The 21,117-nt window shown below is 40.3% G+C and overlaps 1 protein-coding gene across 4 annotated transcripts in view; it reads right to left on the bottom strand.

Annotated features, from left to right (window-relative positions):
• Positions 1–374: 374 nt before the first annotated feature.
• Ptp4a1 (protein tyrosine phosphatase 4A1) overlaps positions 375–21,117 on the bottom strand; it is a 32,478-nt gene continuing 11,735 nt past the window's right edge. The window contains exons 1-6 of one of the 4 annotated variants that reach the window (XM_052745244.1): positions 8,506–8,625; positions 5,020–5,629; positions 3,852–3,944; positions 3,496–3,626; positions 2,884–2,958; positions 375–2,270 (exon numbers count right to left, since the gene is read on the bottom strand). In XM_052745244.1, coding sequence (XP_052601204.1) covers positions 2,081–2,270; positions 2,884–2,958; positions 3,496–3,626; positions 3,852–3,944; positions 5,020–5,124 — 594 coding nt within the window. In that variant the 5' untranslated portion in view covers positions 5,125–5,629; positions 8,506–8,625 and the 3' untranslated portion in view covers positions 375–2,080. Of the gene's footprint in view, positions 2,275–2,883; positions 2,959–3,495; positions 3,627–3,851; positions 3,945–5,019; positions 5,630–8,505; positions 8,626–21,117 lie in introns of those variants that run through there. The other 3 variants (XM_052745240.1, XM_052745243.1, XM_052745241.1) reach the window with 3 other exon arrangements.

Raw genomic sequence — 21,117 nt, 5'->3', positions numbered from 1 at the left:
GTTCAAACTTGGGGCTTCCTGTCTGCTAGGCAAGTACTCTGGTCACTGAGCTGTATTCCAGGCCTCCAAAGAAAATTTTATTACATCTGCCAACTTCTTGCATTGAAGAACTCCTTATAATTCTTCAAGATATTTTGATGTTATCATAGGTATCACTGTATTTACAGATACAGAATATCTGACTAAAGAGTAAATATATTATAATGCACAGGTAAGTTTATAAAGCAAAGTGACTTTTAGCACCATATATACAATCTCAATAAATACAACTTTTTAAACTTAAAAGATCTTTCAATAATCATGACAGCACCTTTCCTCTCCAAATAAGAACAAATGCTTGTTTATGGGCTGTGTGGTAATAGAGTAAGAATCAATGACCTACACCAGGAATTTTTAATGCTAGACTGGCATGAAAAAGACAACAGAAAATTTTTAGAGCACAAGATCGAATATAATTTTTCAATCCAATTTTCAATTTACATTTATAACTTTTAAAAACAAATCCTGTTCATTTAACATAGCATAAAATATGGAAATGAAACATTTCAGATTATTGAAAGTTAAAATTTATTAAGCCATCATGTGCCAAATACTCAGGTTCAAATTAATTTCAAAATATATACAGGCATGTAATTAACTTAAAAATGAGAAAACTGGATCGGAAACTGCACAAAACTATTGACTGATGGGACTGAATCTTAAGAATCAAGGTCATCATCTATTACAAACTGTTTTCCCTCAGTACACAACATTCAATTGGTTCAAAATTATCTAGACCTTTAAAGAGTAAAATTTATAATAAAAAGCACTTGGTATTCAACAGTGCCCATAACCCTAACAAATTTGTTCATAAATTCAAATATTAACTGAATCCATTGTTTTCTACAAAATAAGTTAATTTTAAGCAAAATAACAGTGACAAACGCATTTACTTAGATGTTGAAGCTCTTGCACTAAGTTTTTACAAGCTGGTGAACACTGACATATTATTTCTCCCACAGAACTATAACCACACATTCCCAGACAGTATAAATATATGGTTGAACTAACAATACACATCACCATTTTATCGATTACATAATAAAACAAATGATCAAGTATCCAATTATTAAGTGACATAGCTGAAAAGGCATATAAAATATGTCTGCTCAGTTCATTAGCAGATCCCACGTCTTTTTTGCAAGAGAGGTTGGGAAGAGAGGGGAAAACCATAATTCAAGCAAGTTGGAAAACATATTCTGATAGGTATTGGAAAAAACAATTTCAGAAATTTTGATTAAGAATTGGTTAGCTACAACAATGTATCTACCTTTTAAAAATATTTACTAAATTAAAGAGCATATTCTACATGTTCTGCACAAGACAAAGGCAACATTTTACTAAAAATATTTAATAGCCTCCTCCCATTCTTTTATCAGGCCCTCCCTGTTAAGTTGCACCTTTGAGTGCAAACATTAAATTAACTATAAGGCTTTTTGTCTGGAGACATTATTGAAGAAATGTGCTTCTGTAACAAATCGATTTTCAAATGGAGGTTTTTCATAACAGCACAAAATAAGACAAAGACATTAAATAATCAGCACAAGACTTCCTAAAAAAATATTGATGGCTAAGCAAACCTGATGTATTCTGGTATGAGTGTGGGAGATGTAAACAGAGTGAGCAGGCAGATAAGGAGAGAAGCCCTGCAGTGTTTGAAATGACTGAAGGAATAAACCATGGAAGGTCTAAAGTGTTCTTAGTTCCTGGAATTTTGGTTCTGTATGATGCTAAAAATATACAGGTATTGTGCTGGGTCTTTTGGCACCTAATCTTTCTAAATTCCTTATATACTAATAATACTCTGGCACAGGGGTACATTTAAGGACATAACTCAATACCGTATTTTAGGAAAGGTGAATTGGTACAAATAATAAGCACATTTTAAATGCTGACCAGCAAAGATCTTTTGCTAACTGTCCAAACAGGTTGATCAAACCCAAATATAGAGGTTGCCATTCTGTCAAGCTTATGGCCTGGTAAAACTGGTTTTCAATATTACTGTGGAAGCTTCAGTAGACTTATTCAATAAGCCCATACGTTAGTTAATTATGTATGACAAATCACGTCCCATCTGAAGTTCCACTTCCAAGGCAATGGCATCAGGCACCCCAGTTTTATTGAATACAACAGTTGTTTCTATGACCATTGGAATCCTTGAAGCGCAGCCGCATTTTAGGACGGTACTTCTCCAGATACAAAAGTTGCTTGCTGTTAAAAGCTCCACGCCGCTTTCTGGAAGAAAAAAGAGAAAGGTAACTGAAGGATGCTCCTTCCTGCAGCAAGAAAGATGACAACAAAGACCAAAAGACCAATCTAGAGCACTGAGATTTCTAATTAATATGCTAGTTTGTATTTGACTTTTATTCTATGAATGATTTTGAGACCACCACCACCCAAAACTAAAACCAAAAAAAGCCCCCCAACTTTAGCTCTAAATATCTCAGCAAAATGATAACAAGCACACAGAGTCAATAAAGCATAATAAATCATTCAACAATCATTTGTACAAATGCAAAAGGTTGGATAAGGTCCTTTTCTCCTGGCCTCAGTAGTATCTTAAAAATTACAATGGAGGGGGTAGTAAGAGCACTTGCTACTCTTTCAGAGGACCTGAGTTCAGTTCCCAACACCCACATGGTGGCTCACAACCATCAACTTCAGTTGCAAGGGATCCAATGCCCTCTTCTGACCTCTAGAACAGGCACACAATACAGTCAGACAAAACACACACACCAAAACAAACAAATCGAAGACAATGGATACACGATTTGGATTTTGCTTCATTTAGACATTGAATAATAAAATACAAGCAGCCATGAAAGAGAACAGTCCATTACTTACTGTCTTATGAACTGTACTGCATCTTCATATTTCATTCCACCTTCAATTAATGCTAGGGCAACAAGCACTGGAGCTCTGGTAAGGTAAAAATTTTGATGAATCACTTTTTTAAAATTAAACCCTATAAAATTCATTATTTGAATATCCCCAAATCAAAAAATATAATTATCAATCATCCTGCAATATTAACACTTCAAAATTAGCCTTGTATTAATCTTAGGACTGATTTCGATGCTACAGGCTTAGAATCTCAGCTACCTGGAAATCTGGGGCATGAAGATTACAATTTCAAGCCTGCTAGGAAGTGAGTTTAAGACCAGCTAGGGCAACTCAGTGAGGTCATGTCTCAAAATAAGATGGCTGGGAAGCTAGAGATACAGTACAGTGTTTTCAACCTGTGGGTCGAGATCCCTTTGGAGGTCACTTATTAGATACTCTGTATATTAGGTATTTAATTATGATTCATAACAGTAGCAAAATTAGTTATGAAGTAGCAACAAAAATTAATGTTATGGTTGGGGTCACCACAACATGAGGAATTGTATTAAAGGGTCACAGCATTAGGAAGGTTGAGAAGCACCCACCTGGAAAGAAATGAGGTGATTTTCTTACCTGCCAAGGCCTGCAACACAATGGACAGCAATACAGCAGCCAGGTTCTTCACGAAACTTAATCTTTACAAGACTTAACCAGTCATCAACAATCTGGTTGGATGGTGGTGCACCATCATCAAAAGGCCAATCCTGAATCAAAAGAAGAAATATTTTAGACCTTTAAATTAGCTAGGTACATTGGTACAGTCTTGTATTCTCAAAATCCAGGAGGAGAGGCAAGTGGATTGCTGAGTTCATAGCAAGTTCCAGGCTGACTGGGCTAATTTTGCCTTGACTTATAATTGAACTTCTTCAAGTCCAACTTGAATAAACTTCCCGAACATAACAGAAATATATGAAAACTCAAGTACTTACAAGAACATGAATGCCTTCTTTCTCCACAAGAGTAGTGTCGTAAGTTGCTTCACATACTCTTACTATTGTGGTAACTCCATACTTCTTAAGTTCCTAGAAAAAATACATTTATTAAAAAAATTCACTCATGGGGTCTTTAGAACCACATCGTTATTGCTGTCATCTGCCATTTTTACCATTTTTGATCATGCAGGTAAATGAAGAATGGCAGAGCCTGTTATGAATGTTTAACACAGAGGCAAATTTAATCTGCTTGTGAATAATATAATGTGAAAGGAATGCATTTTCAGCTCGGCGAGCAGGGAAAAAAAACCCCTTAAATCTGGTTTCTATGGGTACTTGGGTGCATTTGGAGATCAGAAGTCAACTTCAGGTCTTATTCATCTCATTTTTGAGAAATGATCTTGTCCTACAGCTTGCCAAGAAGGCTATGCTGGCTGGCCACTGAGTCCAAAGTGTCCCCACCTCCCCAGTACTGGGCTTCCTAGCATGGGCCACTGCTTACAGCTTTTTAAATCTCGGATCTGCATGCATGAGCAGTAAAGCACTTTACTGACTGAACTACCTCCCCAGACCGAAATAATTTAGAAATAATCTCAAAGTCTCAAACCCAGACTTCAATTTAAAAAGCCATGCACCATAAGAAACTACAGGCTTGAGGATATATTAAGTAATTATAATTCAACTTCATAGACATTTAAAAAAAATGTAATTGGAAATTAAAAAAAAAATGTAAGTAACATTCAAACACTCCAATAAATTATTTGCTATCTTTTGTACATCTGTAGGTTTTAATAACTTGATAAATGTGTGCCTAGATAAATTGGCATTATTCCTTCCAAGAATAGGCTGGAAGACTACACATGTCTCATGAGAAAACAGCAGAATTACAAGGTGAAAAGTAGAGCCAGAGTACAAATGAAGTCAAAGACATTAGCTAATTGTAGTTTATCCCATTAGGATAAGAGGATACATGAAAAAAATCTGTAAGTGGTGGTCTCTGCCTTGTAAATTTAACTAAGCAAACTCAAAGGCACACAGTTCTCAAACTGCAACACCATAAAGACATTTCCTTTCTGAGTACCAAAACTATAGTTATAACATCTTTCAAGTTAGCCCCACTATTAATCAGCAAAACCAATTAGGACATTAAAAAAGTTTAACTTACCTCTATAAATTTGTTTAAGGTCGCATTGGTTGGATTGTGTGTAATAAGGAATCTCATGTTCTTGTATGTGACTTCCACAGGAGCAGGGCGGTTCATTCGAGCCATGTTAATTTAGTTTTAAAAAACACCCAATAGGGTTATGAAAGAATTAAAAAATTGAATACAGAAATGATGCAAAAAAAAAAAACCCAAAACCAAAACAAAACAAAAAACCAAACCAAAACAAAACAAAAAACCTGAAGTCTACTTCAATATTCAATATACTCCACTTGAAATCTCAGTGCTTTGAGTATGAACTTGGGAGAAATGGGCAATGAAATGAACCTCCTAACAAGAAGCAGTGATTCTTCAATCCAGTAATACTGAGGCAATACAAAGGAAGTGCACTGAGGTTTACCCCATCCAGGTCTGAGCTCTTGTAAAATGCTCTGCAGATTTCAATTCAACACGTCTGTGTCCAGGTTATCCACTCTTATGGGGGCTTCTTGGTGGAGTAGTAATGAATTTCTACAGTTCACTTGTCTGCATAGAGGTCGTGCTGTGCCTGGCAGTAATCTCCACTGCCCTTCAGAAACTCCATAAATGTGTGACCAAGAACACCACAGAACTGCTGTTTAGAAGAAAAAGAAAGAAAGAGGGAAAAAAAAGTTATTTTCCAATTCAAAAGGAACATGTCAGGCTCTTCCACTAAGCACACAACTATGCTCATATTAAGAGACACCAAGAAGTCAGCTTTTACTCGAATTACAAAATTCAAGGTGACTGCATTTTAAAATCAATAGGCCTACTGTATGCAGTCACAAGCCCATTAAAGTGAAGTTGCTAGTCAATTATAAAGAATATTCAAAGCAAGTCACTGCTACATTTGGTAGAATTCCCAATATACACATCAATACACAAATATATTACATTAATTACTCTTTTAAGTTATTTTTATACAGGTCCAAACTACATGCATTATTTTCTATATCGACTTATCTTGCTGTTTACACACTAGTATAAACTTCATGTGGTTTGAATCTCTCAGTTTTTGCATAATTTACTGAACTCATACTGAGAGACACTTTGTATGATCTTTCTACAAAGATAGTATTTTAATGCAATTATTTCTCAATAATTAGCCTTTACATTTTAGTCACTAAAGCTTAAATATGATGCAGTCATCCCCACGTTTCCCTTTTGCATTTTCTATCATCTCCTTGACATTTAAAAAGAATTCATGTGCAGTTACATTACAGTTATAACAGGTTCTAAGTGTAAGAACTCATCAAGCATGTCTCAAAAGCATGGAAAGGGACAAAAACTCTTCTGAATTGTGTGAGGGTGTGATTCTAGCCTGATGGGACTCATCCGTAGAAGATTGACTGGAATGCTAGGCTATCTTGTTTCCATAAACCACATTGCATTGAATGATTACTCTCTACGTGAAACCACAAGAAATTTCCTGCTTAAAAATTAGTAACTCCTAAGAGCTTTTATATTTTCATGTCATCTCTTAGGTTTCCAATTAAATTGGCTCTTATAAATACAATTACTGAAGGGGTCTTCAACCACATAGTCTTAAGACAAATTATCTTCAAATAAAATATACACAACTTTACCTCTTTCCTATTTTTAAACTCCAATTTCATTTATATGCTCTAAACTAAAACCCAAAGGAATTAGAATAATTTATGTTAAGACTTTTTATATGGTCTCAAACACAAGGTGACTGTGATTACTAACTTATAAATACATTTCATTTTCCCTAAGTTCCTCTTTTAAAATTAAATCAGTTTCATGTCTGCACCAAATAGAAGATTAATATTCACAGGGCATTTTTTTCAGAGTATGTGCATAAAAAGCTTTTCGAATAAACCGATTAGAGGTAGATGAACATTAACAAAACGCTTTGCCGTCCATCTACTCTAGGCAGGTTGTGTATAAATTAAGGAATGCACTCAATGACAAGAACACTCAAGGACAAGCACTGCCCCAAACACATCGTCTGTATCCTTCAAAATGAACTGCCAAAGTAAAATCTTCAAATAAAATCAGTCAAAATTCCAGTCTTTTTTTTTTTTTTTGGTAAAAAATAACTAATACTAAGATTTTATTTACTAAAAAGGTACCACAATCAAGACAACTTATTCCCATGTTTTCTGAAGTGACTCCTCACAAGATACTTATCTGCCCCGTGGGTTAAAAAACTTGGCGTCTAAATTATCAGTAAAGATATTACCACTTCAAGGAGTAGACTCTAATCTTTTGAGGCATGGTTTCTTATCCTAAACAGCCTTTTAGTAAATTTGGCACTTTTCTGACCATACACAGGACGGGACACAAAGCTTTTTAAGAGTTCCATTAGGAAGCTGGAAAGCAGGGGGGGAAAAATTCCTGAACTGGTATGAAATGAGTGGAGCCACCCAGTGGCTGGAGGACACTTCAATTAAGAGTGGTGACCACTGACATCCTTCTAATATGTCCCCATTCCCTCACAGGCAAAAACCAAACATGATAGGCAGCTCAGACACACGAAGAGATCTTCCTACTTTAACTGCACAAACTAACAGCACACAAAACATAGAGAAACGAACATTGTGTGTGTGTGTGTGTGTGTGTGTGTGTGTGTGTGTGTGTGTGTGTGTGTGTGTGTTGTGGCATTAGCTTAAGTCAGTTTGTCGGATTGCAGAATCAAGCCAGTCTGTAGAACCCTCTACTTTATCCAATTCCGTTCCAAATACACTCAGGTTTCTGGTAACGCACCCAATCTAGCGCGTGTAAAACGCTGTTTCTTTCTGGAACAGGTCTAGCTTTTCTGATTTTTTCAAACGATCAGCCGGCACGACGCAAACCAGGATAAAAATATAGAATAAAAAGCAAGCCAGGAAGCACGACCCCAGGAATCTAGACCTCAGGTCCACACATCGGTCCCAAGCCGGAGTCCCTTCGGGCTCAACAGCAGTGGAATGGTGCAGGGTTGCGGCTCACTCAACAGGAGCCTCGCAGTTCTGACCAGCTCCTGTTGCTCCCGGTCCAACAGCAGGCAGCCCCAGGCGCAGCTCGCCGCGGGGACCGGACAGGGACCCCCTCCACCAACCCCCCGGTCGCCCCTACCGACGCCTGGCAGAGGTCGGGCAAGCCCGGGCTTGAGCGGCGCGCACAGCCGCGAGGTCCGCAATCACGGGGTTCGCGGTGGCGAGCGCGGGCGGCCACCGAGGCCATCTTGGGAGGGAGGCCCCGGGCGCCGGGTCCCCCGGTCCCGAGCGCCCCGCCCGCCCCGCCCCGGCCCGGCCACGTCCACGACGCCCGCGCGGCTTCTCGGAACAAAGGCCGCCGGGGTCGCACGCGCGCAGAGAGAGCGGCTTCTCGGGCCCCCGCCGACCGCTCCCGGGTCCCCGGGTCCCCGGGTCCCCGGGTCCCGGTCCCGCTGGCCGGCGCCTCCGCCCGCCTCCCTTTCCCCACACAGCCGCCCGCTCTAACAAAGGCCGGGCCCGCGGTACTCACAGGAATATGTCTACTCATTGAAGATTGTGGCCTAATCATACAGCCGGTCCCGAGGCGGCGCAGGCGGCGGCGGCGGCAGGGCAGGCGGCGGTGGGCGTCGCGGGGCGGCGGCGGCGAGGGCGGCGGCGATGCAGGCGGCGGGGGCACCAGACGACCATGCAGTGAGCTGCCCGAGGAGCGTCGCCGAGCCGGCCGCAGCCCAGAGCCAATGCGCGCGCCTAGGCGCCCTTGCGTCACAAGCCCGCCCCTTTATAGCCGGCGCGACGTGCGCCCCGGCGGCGGCCAATCAGGGCGCGGGACGCCAGCGGCGCGGGGCGGGGCGGGGCCCGGGGCGCCGACGTCACGCGCGGCGGCGGCGGCGGCGGCGGCCGCCACCGGTGCGAACCGGTTGATGAATGGCGCGGCGTTGCGAGCCTGTTCCCTCGCTGCTTGAACACACAACGCTCGGGCCGCTAGAGCCTCGAGTTCGCCTCGGCGTGGGACGCCGCGGCTCCGGCAGGCGGAACCCGGTCGCCCGAAGCCATAGCTCAGGCGCGCTGGCCAACGGTTTACCTTGGCACCTGCGCGCCCCAGGATCTCCGTCATCACCCCATATTCATGTCGCATGACCGCTGGGCGGGTGACTCACCGCTCCAGTGCCCGGCCCGGCCCTAGGCTGGGATGAGGGATTCTCTGGTCGCCACCCTTACTTCCACGTGGGAAGGCTCTCCGCAGAGTTTAGCCCCTGGAACTCGGGAAGTGTCTGTATTTTTTTGAGGCTTGTTGCTCCCGAGCCCCCCGCACCCCCCCTTTTTTTTCTTTTTAGGTTACACCCCCCCCAAACTGCTGATGCTGGCAACTGCATTTGGCTCGATTGTGGCATTTCGAAATCACATGCATCCTTTGTACTGCTGCTCACTCACAGATAATGAAAGGTTAGCCATTGCTAAGGGGAAGCCTTTTTTGAATTAAGAATCTTCGGCTTTATCAAGGACTGATGTAATTTTTTGCGTCAAAAGCTAAGCCTCCCATTTTGTTGATCTCCAGTCCTGTTCCAGTGTCCTTTTAATCTAGACCTCTAAGTGAGCTGTAGCGCAATTGTTTGTGCTACACAAGGGCAGCTTTCATCACCTGAAAAACCCTTCTGCTCAGTCGTCTAGGACTGGTAAACAGGACCTTTACCTGCTTTGAAGAAAACAGCTTTCCAATAACATTGAAGCCTTTTGTCTCCTGTTTTTCTACATACACATTAGATTGGAGCAATAAGAACCAAGTTGTGCCCTGTCTCCCTGTAGTGCATTTTAGGATTTATTAGCACTTCTATTTAGAGACTTTCCTTGCATAGTCACTCAACTTTTTTATAAACATATACTCTGTAAGCAAAATAAGTGCCTTTGAACAGCAACAAAGTAGGCCCAACCTTTAAAGTAACAACAACAACAAAAAAGCAACTCATCTTCGTTAAAAATGGCTTGCCTGGAGATCCATTTAACTCAAGGGAACTTGAAACATATATCCCTTTATGAGGTAAAATAGGGTAATGTTTAAATTATGTAAGTCCTAAGAAAATACAGGAAGATTAAAAGAAAAGTCTTGGGACGGGAAAGTGAAGTTGATCAGACCAGGAAACTGAACAGAAGACAGATTCAGTATTACAGACTTAAAACCTTTCATATGACCAGTGACTTTGGGTAAGTATTAACTTCAGCTTGGGAAAAAATACAGGCAGAATCAATTAGTGAATTTGGCCAACTTGTATAATAACATACTTAGACATGCTAAATTGGCCCCTCTTACTCCAAAGGTTGGTCAACACAGTGAAATACGATAATGAAACCTTTTGGAAAGGGGGAATTTGGTGAGCTAAAATAAGTCAGCAAATAGTAAGCAAAGGTAAGTCAGTGTTTTAGGTAGTTTTGCTGTGGAACTTGTGATGCAAATTGTGAGCTGTGTAATCCACAGATCCTGTAATTACTACAGGTAGTGCTGATGTGTCTTATTCAGTTAGCTGCCGCTGAGCTCTAGAAACTGGACTCCAACTATCAGGAGGACTAATCGGCGCCGAGGGTCCTATTCTTTGACAAGGAAGTACCACTTCATCCTATTTGCTGCTGAAAGAATGTATCTTAAACCAGATGTAGACTTGCTGGCTGATCTACTAAATTCTTAGAAGGCATGCATGGCCTGTTGCTTTGGCAGCCGATTACTGGGTTTCCTGTGCCACAGTGGTTATCCATGTGCTGAGGGTGACTGTTCTAGTTATTGAGTAGTTTGAAACTGCTGATTCTCAGGAATAACCCATCCCAGCATTGAGCAGGGAGATCCCTGTGGACCAAAGCAATGTAGACCTTCCCCATTTGTGCTTGGAGCATTAAGCACTTCTATGTAACAGACTTGTAAATACTGGTCCAGACTTTAAGAGAAGAAAGAAAACCTTGAGAAACTAGTGATTAGACTCCAGAATCCCTAAATGGAAGAGAACCACTTCTGCCAAACAAGATGCCAACTGGAAGTTACTTAACAAAACTTGTCCTTTGAGCTTATATCAACATATTCCTAATATAAAAAACAAGGCCTGTAAGATAAGCGGGATGATAGGACTATTATAAGGCAGGTGCCTATGGAAGATTAAAGACCTCAGAAGGCAACAGATGTATCCTAATGATTATAGAGAAAAATCTTACAAGCACAGGACAGCTGTAAACAATGATTCCATTTATACCAAGTCTATAAAAGGACGATTTCACCCTCACAATCGTCAGATTGTTGTGGGGCCATGAAAGAGATTGATTGACAACACTCACATAGCAAAATGTTATTGTTCCACTGAAAGATCACATGTGACAGTATCAATACTAAGTAAGGTATACATGAATCAAGTCTATTTGGTATGGGCAAATATCCAGATGGATGGATAGAGCTGAATAACTGTGTGGATACTTGGGCAGAGGGTGAGCTCCCATTACCATATTTAAGAAAGGTTAAAAAAAAAACCCTGGATAAACAGCAAAATGGTCACTATCAGTATTGTTTAGAATAACAATTATTAAGGTGAAAAACGTGTAGCATACTTAAATCTTTAATGAACATACATTTACATCATTAGTGCTAAAAAATTAAAACATACCCATAATATCTTTTTTTTTTTGGTCAGGCATTTATTTATTTATTTTTTTAAGTTGGGCCTGTAATCCCAATTACTTTGGAGATTTAGGTCAGAGGATCCAGAGTTCATGCTTTCTCAAAAAGCAGAAAAGTACTAGAGAGATGACTCAGTGGTTAACAACAAGGGCTGCTCATCTAGAAGCCCTGAATTTGTTTCCCAGCACCCTGTTGGACAGCTTACAATCTTCTGTAACTCTGGATTCAGGGGTTCTGATGCCCTCTGCTAGCCTCTGCAAGCACCACTCCAACCCCACACAAATACACAAATAAAAAGCTACAAGTGAGTTGGGGATATGGCTCAGTGGTTAGAGTGTTTGCCGGGCAAGGCCTCGGGTTTGAGCCTCGGTATTGCAAAAAAGAAAAAAAAAGGCAAAAGGATATATTACTATAGTCAGATGTTTTGATGAATAAAAACAATACCATGTCAAAAATTCTATAGGAATTTTAGACAGCAGTTTCCAGTGAGGAGCTAAAGTTTGTTGCAAAAAACCTTTCAAGGAATCTAACCTTAAGAGAAAGTCCAGAGGCCAATAGATGTAGACTATTGTGTTTTATATAGACTCAGACAACATAGAAACTTTCAGTCATATAGAAGATTATTATAGATACAAATGTTCATGAATGAACTCAAGTGTGTCAGTATTAAATATCTTTTTGAGTTCTGTGGTTTTTGTATTGTGTATTGTCTTCTCATGGGATGAAGGCTGCCCCCAAACTCACTATGTAACTGAGACTGGCCTTAAGCTCCTGATCTTTCTCATTCTACCTCCCAAGTGGTAATATTCCAGGTATGTCTCACCATGCCTGGCTGAAGTAAAGATATTATCACATACAATCACTAGAAGTTAATAGTTTCTAAAATTAAATTGAGTCAGAGACTCAACATTTTTAAAAAGTTAAGAAAATTCCCTGGGCTACCAAGTGAGTCCCAGGAAAGGCGCAAAGCTACACAGAGAAACCCTGTCTCGAAAAACCAAAAAAAAAAAAAAAAAAAAAAAAAAAAAAAAAAAAAAAAAAAGTTAAGAAAATTCTCTTTAATTTGTATTATAGGCATTTTCTTTCCCTTCTCAGATTTAAATTGAATACTTAGGCAGTATTCAAACTAGATGAAAATGTTTTGATTCTAACAACTTTGATACTTAATATAAAGAATACTTCTCTGGGAGTTCTGTCTGCACATTAAGAAGCGACAAGACAGATTGGTCAAGAGAATAGTATTTTTCACTTTGTGATAAAATAATTTCCTTCAGGCTGAATAAAGGACTTACTATGGCCCCAAATAATTCAGCATTTTCATATCCTGAGGTTCACATTCTGGTACCTGAGGAAATCTAGTTTGAGAAGTCTTATTTTTAGAAAACCTGGCAAAATTTTTTCTTGTGCTTCTGTAGCCTGAATACAAATCATTTGGGAATTGGAAATCTGTAGGGCTATAGTTTCCATGTGACTGTCTAGAACATGTTGAATTATGCCAGTTTGAAAGGAAGCAAAAAATAGCTTAGGAAAGGAGAATTTAATCTGGCTAGAGGAAAGAAATGGAGTATAAATAAATGTTAAAGGTTGGCTATGCATACTATGGCAAAGTTGGCACTTGACAGATTTAATTTACAGAGTTGGCATTTAGGCCGTAGATAATCCAGACAGACTGACTGAGCAGCATCACTCCGGCAGTCTTACATAAGAATATCATCAAACTGTTATTGAACTGTTTCCTGCAGACGTGGGCTTTGAAAAGCTACAGTAGCCATGCTTTCCCCTGGCTAACACATGCTGTTTGCTTGCGCCAGTGGAGAAAACATTGCTACCTGTGTACTCAGTTAATCACTGGAGGACCCTGAGTAAGAGGAAACCAGTGCAAAAACCTACGGAGGTTTTGAAAATGCAAAGTTCTCATATTATGAATTTCTTTCTTTTGAGACAGGGTCTCACTGTGTAGCCCTGGCTGGCTTGAAACTCACACTGATCCACCTACCTCTACCTTCCGAGTGCTGGGATTAAAGGTGTGTGCTACCACACTGACTAATTATTGATTTCTTGAATTCTTAAACTGTTAATCCACATAGCAGATATTAAATCAATATTTAGATATCAAGTAATTTTTCTACCTAAAATCCTTGAATACCCACTCCTCGTTTTCCCAAACTTCCTTTGCAGCCTTCCCCTTTAACAGTGTGCTTGTCAGGGTTTGGTCCTAGGACCGCCTGGTTTCATCCTCCGCTCAAGATGGAATTTTCATCCCTTTGGCTAGTAGACTTTTCCACCCCAACATGCATTTGATAACTGCTTATCTCATGCCAGGTGCTCTCCTAGCTTGTTGTTGTGGTCTCTATCCCAATGGAACTTTTATATAGATGAAGAAAAATTAAAAATCACAAACAATGGGAATGAGATCTGGGCATGATAGCGTATGCATCTAATCTCAGTGTTTTGGGAGGTAGAGTCAGGGGGATCAGAGGTTGGCATTACTGGGAGGTCAGATCTGAACAAGGCTCTGCATGTTACTATTATAGCTTTAAGTGAATCTGTACAAACTCAATAATTCATTCCTGAGTCCCTGATATTAGTTGTCAGTTATTACTTATTTCTTGAAATAAAAAGATTTTTCTAAGCGGTAATATAAACATGGGTTTTAGGAGAAATATACAACTATAACAAAGGAAAATTAGTAGATAATCTGTAATGGTTAGCTGATACGTCTGCCCATTATAAGCATCCACTAGCTTGATTCTACCTTCTAATCTCATTGTCTGATGCCAGATAGTTTTCTCAGGGTTTGTTTCTACCAAACAACAGTGCAGTCACCAAAACATTATCAATCAAATACAAAATATTAACACAAAATGTGCTAGTTGTTTATTAAATATCTGCCATGTGCAAAGTAATGTTAGGCACAAGGGAGTTAATATAATACATCCTCTGCTATGAAGACATGGAACATAAGAGAGAGAAAGGGTCTAAAAAGGATTAGCACAATATGATAAATGTCATAGAGGCAGGCATGTGCTCAGCACAGCAGAATACAAGGAATGGAGTGCTCTGGTGATTAGAAGCCAGCAAAGCTGAGGAAAAGCTAATGTTAAGGTTTTAAGGAGTAGTCTAGAAAGAATGTCCTAAACAAAAGGAACTTTGGATCTAAAGCTATGGAGGCCCCAGAAAGCATGCTGGAAACCATAAGCTTCAAATGACTAGAAGGGTAACAAGGCAGAGCAGAGCACAATCTTAGTGCTTGCTAAAGAGTCTGGACTTTATCTGGAAGTTATTGGAGTCATTGGAAGATTTTGAGTAATAGTAAAAGATCAGATACTTTTAGAATATCACTAAATCAAAGAAGTCACTAAGCCAAATTATTGCAATTATAACTTAGTAAATATGGTAGGAGGGAGAGGGAGCAGAACAGAATTGGAATGAAAGGGGCAGTTTCTGCCTTCTGAGTGCTGGATTAGAGGCAAGTGCGACCATGCCTGGCTGGCTTTGGTTTGGCTTTATTCAAGGGATGGGGAGTTGCTCTTAGAGAGTTTGTTTAGCACATACAAGCCTAGGTTGAGTCTCCAGCACCAAAACCAAATTACAACCAAGTAAAGCCCTCAGCAGGGCCAGGTGTGGTGGATCATACCTTTAATCCTAGCACTCAAGGAAGCAGAGGCAATTGATCTCTGTGAGTCCTAGTCTAGCCAGTAGCTACATAGTGAGATCCTGTCTTAAAGCAAACCAACTCAAAGGTGTGGGAAACCATCCAGTTTTTTATTTTTGGGAAAAAGACCTTAGGAAGAATAAGAGAAACATCCCATCCAAGTGATCACAGAAAAGTATCACTCTTCTCAGACCCTAGGGGAAGTCCTCAACCGGAATGTACCTTGCTTTCCTATGGAACTTTATTCCAAGTGACTTCCTTTATACTTATATGATTGTGTTTTACTGACCCTAAGAGAGTTCCATTAAAGAGTTACCCCAATTTATAAAAGGACAGATGGGAAGAAACCCAGTGAAATGAGCCAACCAAAATTGAAAATTGCTTTCTCAGACTCATTTTTGTTTTCATAAAATTGGGATCTGCAGGGTGCAAGATAAACATTCAGATCTCCTGAGTCACCAGGATGGTTCTGATTTGCAGGATGGTGCCTGAGAATGCCCAAGATCCCAGACGCTATCATTTTCAGGAAACTCATCACTGGAGGCAGAGGGAAGGCATATGCTATGCCTTTGGGAACATAAAGTAGGTGTGTGCCACCCAGGGAGAGAAGACCTGTTTCTAGTTCAGTGCATGCATAAACTTTTTTTTTTTTGTAGTTCTAAGAACTATGATTGCATCAGCAGCAATAGCAGCAATAGAAATGCTCCTGGTAACCGAGGTTCAATTCCTCTTAGGATGAAAATGGGAAAGTAGGGAGGCGAGATAGCTCAGTGGGGGAAGGCCTTTGCCAAGAGCCTAACAACCTGAGTTCTGTCTGTGGGACCCACATGGTGACAGCAGAGAACAAATCCTCTGAGTTGTTCCCTGACCTCCACATACATGCTATTGTGTACACGTTAGAAAAAATTATTTTGAAGAGATGAGGGGAAGAGTCTATCCAGTAATTCTGAGGGTCTAAGTCTACTTGGAATTTTATTAACATTTGAAAATATTTTTAATTATTTCATGGTCCTGGGGATTGAATCAGGCTGGATCCCTCGACCTCTATTTTGTATTTTGACCCATGATTTTACTAAATTGCCTGGGTCAGGTTATTGATGATGTTCGTAAGGTAGGATCTGCAACTCAGCATTCTCCAGGAATTGAGAGGCTCTTTTCTCTGTCGAGCCAATGAGATCTCTTTTGAAAAAGGGCTAGAGCACTGTCCTATTATTAGACAGGAACAGCAGTTCTAGGAGTGGGAAGGATGAGAAGAAATAGAGGAATTGAGGTCTGTAGGAATGCACAGAGTACTTGCTGCCCTGCTCGGTTCTGTTCTTATGTCAACCACAAGTTAATATCTTCAGCAGAAATCCTACCATGTGCTTCAGGACTGCTTATACTGCTACTCAAAAGGCCATTTGGTTGTCCTGGCATTGTTATAAGTTGTGGATTTGGGCCACGTGTGCTGCAAGCCTTTAATTTCAGCATTCAGGAGGCAGAGGCTAGCAGATCTTTGTGAATTTGAGGCCAGCCTTGTCTACATAGTGAATCCCAGGCCAACTGGGGTTATATTGTGAGACCCTGTCTCGAAAAAAGAAACAAACAAAACACAAAACAAAATGTATGGATGTACAGGCATGAATAAGACTGTTCCCAAATATGATGCAAATGTATGTAAGTAAAATATTGTCTGTTGACAAGGTATAACTAAATAAAAGTTTGCTTTGGGTGTCATTGGAACCCTGCAGAGGACTGCTTAATTCAGCCTGGGGAATTGGCATATTGTAAGGGAAGTGAGGTCAAGATAATCTTCTAGGGAAGAACTAGAGTCTAGAATAAAGAGTATAAAAATTTCCCATCTCTGAGACAGACACTCCCAGTATTATAATAGAATCCAAAGAATAAGATTCTTTTCATGTGCTTTGACATTTTCAAGAGATCAGAAACTTGAGAATAGAAAAAGATTCTTCCATAATGAAGTGCATTTTTTAAAAAGGACTGAAGAATTGAATTGTAACTAAAGACACTCCTGGTGAGAATTGTAAAGTTTGTATTGCTTTGGCTGAGAGCAGTCAACCATCTGTTAATTTGAATATTTGTGCTTTTAGTCTTCTTCATTTAAAAAAACATATAAAGCACTAAATAGAATAAAAGAAAGAAAGAAATGTCTTTGGCATTTTCTAGTTTGGTAATGGAATTTTCCACCACACCTATAAGTTTATTGAAATAAGACCAGACCACTGATTTGGATGCTCTGCTAGAATCTTTTCCTACTTTCTGCTTTCAGCAGCTATAGCAATTACCTCTTAAGTGACCCAAGTCAACTGTATCCCATTACAGTTGCAGACCCAGACTGGCCATACCACCATTTCCTGAACACTTTTAGTCTCTATAAACTTGCAACATGATTTAACTTCCCTACCCCTGCATACACAAATACCAAATACCAGTTTCCTCCTAACCCAGTCAGTGATGATGCAATACATTCCTTGCTAGTAAACTACATGTTCCCCTGCTGTCACTCTCTGAGGCCCCAAGATCTAGACTATTTGCTGACATTCAGGGAGGATCGATAAACCTAGCACTATTGAGATGTAGCACAAATCTTGAAAGGCCTTATTAATAAAAACAAACCCAGGTATTGGGGTAAATTCTGAAAGATCAGAGAGACAGAACAAACAAGCCACAGCTACCTCACCTTGCCAATTCCTCAGCTGATCCTGTTTCCTCAGACTGGAAACCTTTGTGTCATCCCAATGGATCTCAGCTGGACTGCTGCTAAAAGCCTAAAAGCTTAACCGATTCTAGTTCCTGGTCCTCACACCTTATATACCTTTCTGCTTTCTGCCATCACTTCCTGGGATTAAAGGCATGAGTCACACCAAGCCTGGCTGTTTCCATTGTGGCTTTGAACTCACAGAGATCGGGATGGATTTCTGCATCCCAAGTAATAGGATTAAAGGCGCGTGTGCCACCATTTTCTGGCCTCTATGTCTATCTAGTGGCTGTTCTGTCCTTTGACCCCAGATAAGTTTATTCGGATGCACAATATATTGGGGGGACACAATATATCACCACATTGAGACACTAAAATAGTTATACCATGTGACAGGATTCTAGGCCAGCTTTAATTCCTTCTCTTGGGTGACAACTATTTTTAGGCCACCCTTGTAAATGTTTGTAAGAAGGAAACACCATAACCTTTGGCTTTCATTCTTGAGCAGACACAGAATTGCAAACGGTGTGAAAAATTATTCGGTCGTCACAAAATCAGTCACCAATGATATCTTACTACTTTATGACCTTAAAATATGTATGTTTGAAAACAATTTTAACCTTATGTTGAAAGCAGATCTATGGTTTCAGCAGATTAAATCACTAAGCATAGGAAAGACTTCCTGGGGACTTGTTGATTAGGGAAATAAGAATTTTGAACTTGAATAGTATATACTGAGGAACAAAGTTTGGATTTAAGCAATATATGTAGCTATACCTTCTGTTTTGCAGTTTATAGAACCAGTTAAATATAATTCTGGTCCACCCAGAACATTCCTATGCAACTATTAACATCACAGTTCCCAAGAACATTTGATTTATGGGCTGGGAGATTACCATAAGAGATAAAGACAGAAGATGCAAACCCAATGGACTGAGGTCTGTCTCTGGGTCCTAGAGTCCAAAGAGAGAATTCACCTATCCAAGTCCTCTGAGCTCTACTTGTACTCTGTGACACACACTACCATATACAACCAGAGAATTTTTGAATAGAAAATGAAATACAGCCAGGCCAGCCAGGGTTATATAGTAAGACATTGTCACAAACAAAATGCAGAAAGAAAAGATAAAGGGTGGTGGCAAATGCTTTTAATCCAGCACTCAAGAGGCAGAGCTCAGTGATAGCCTGATATACACAGCCGGTTCCAGACCAGCCCGGCTGCACTACTGTCTCCAACAATAAATAACACGATACGTACATTTTACCAGACAAGGTAAAGAGTGTCAAGACAAAGAAAGAAAAACACAAAATGCAAATACATAACTTTAAAAAGTGAACATTATTTGAAAGCAAACCTATTCATGGGTGAATGTTACGCTCAAGTCCTGGCAAAGAACTAGGGCATAGCTCCCAAGACCTGCAGCTTTCCTAAGAGAATTTCTGTCGATTGGGGGCCAGTTGGCCTGGGGTTCACTCACCTCTCCGAAGGCCTTCTCTCTCCGGACAGATTGAGAAGAGAGCCCCTTGCTGGAGCGGCCGCTTGCCTCAGCTCTCTAAAGTGTGTTGTCTCAAGTCTCTCCCAACTCCTTTTATACTCCAAAGGACCTTCCCCTCCCTGAAGAATCTTACTATCTCTGATAATTAAATCATTACAATCCAGGAAGGGATAGCAAAGAAAGCAATGTAGCCGGGCGGTGGTGGCGGCGCACGCCTTTAATCCCAGCACTCCGGAGGCAGAGCCAGGCGGATCTCTGTGAGTTCGAGGCCAGCCTGGGGTACAGAGTGAGTTCCAGGAAAGGCGCAAAGCTACACAGAGAAACCCTGTCTCGGAAAAAAGAAGAAAAAAAAAAAGAAAGCAATGTTTGGGATCTATGATATAGATGTCACAAGAAAGTACTGTGGATAATTTAGTGTGAGTTCCACTAAGTTTCAGTTTTAAAAATCTTCAAATCTTAGCCGGGTGGTGGTGACACACACCTTTGATCCCAGCCCTTGGGAGGCACAGACAGGGGGAACCTCAGTGAGTTTCAAGGCCAGCCTGGTCTACAAAGTGAGTTCCAGGACAGCCAGAATTATTACAGAGAAACCCTGTCTTGAAAGACCAAAAAAAAAAAAAACAAAAAAAAAAAAAAAAAACCCATGCGCAACTTGGAAGTATTTTTGCAAAAGTATACTCATTTTCTAAATGAAAACCAACTATCATCACTATTATTAGTCAGAATCCTCTATATAGAAACAGAATTTATACAATGAATCTCTGTATACATAGAAAGGGGTTTTTTTTTAGAACGACTTACAGGCTGCAGTCCAGCTAATCCAATGGCTTGCTATGAATGGAAAATTTAAGAATCCAGAAGTTGCTCAGTTCACAAGGCTGGATGTCTCAGCTGGTCTTCAACAGACACTGGAATCTTCAAGGCTCTATTGTGAGTGAAAGAATGGACTTGCTCTCAAGGTGAGGGCAAGCTGGCAATAAGCAAAAACTTCCTTCTTCCATGCCCTTATATACACCTCCAGCAGAAGGTGTGGCCCAGATTAGAGGTGTATCTTATGAATCAAAATGCAGATTAAAGTTGTGTGTCTTCCTGCCTCAAGATTCAGTTCGAAGTGGATCTCTCTACTTCAAATTAAGCAAAAATTCCTTTCAAGTATGCCCTCCATTTTTAAATTTTAGTTAATTCCAGATATAGTCAAGTTGACAAGTTGACAACCAAGATGACCGTCAGAACCACTTTATTCCTTTATTGATCTGTGTGTTTTAAAAGATGGGGAGAAGGTTTTGTTCCAGTCTTAGACTTCTGGGCTAAGTGACAATATTGTCTCAGCCTCCAGTACAGTTTGCTTGTTCTGTGATTCAGAAAGTCTTCACCATATAAGGGAGTTCCATGGAACTCAGTATGTAGATCAAGATGACTGGAACTTTTGGTGATCCTCTTGTCTCTGCTTCCAGAGGGTTGGGATCAAAGATGTGCACCGTCACACCCAACCTGCAACCTTCAGAATAGCTGGGAATGAGGACACACAGCAATGCATTTGGCTAATCCAGTGTTTAACCTTTTAAAAAATTTTATTTGTGGTTTTTTTTTTTTTTTTTTTTTTTTGATACAGGGTCTCACTATGTACCCCTGCTTAGCCTCAA

The sequence above is a fragment of the Peromyscus californicus genome, unplaced genomic scaffold (genome assembly GCF_007827085.1).
Source record: "Peromyscus californicus insignis strain IS unplaced genomic scaffold, ASM782708v3 Scaffold_19__1_contigs__length_69161282, whole genome shotgun sequence".
NCBI classification, from domain to species: domain Eukaryota; kingdom Metazoa; phylum Chordata; class Mammalia; order Rodentia; family Cricetidae; genus Peromyscus; species Peromyscus californicus.
This window is presented reverse-complemented; position numbering and strand designations above follow the sequence as displayed.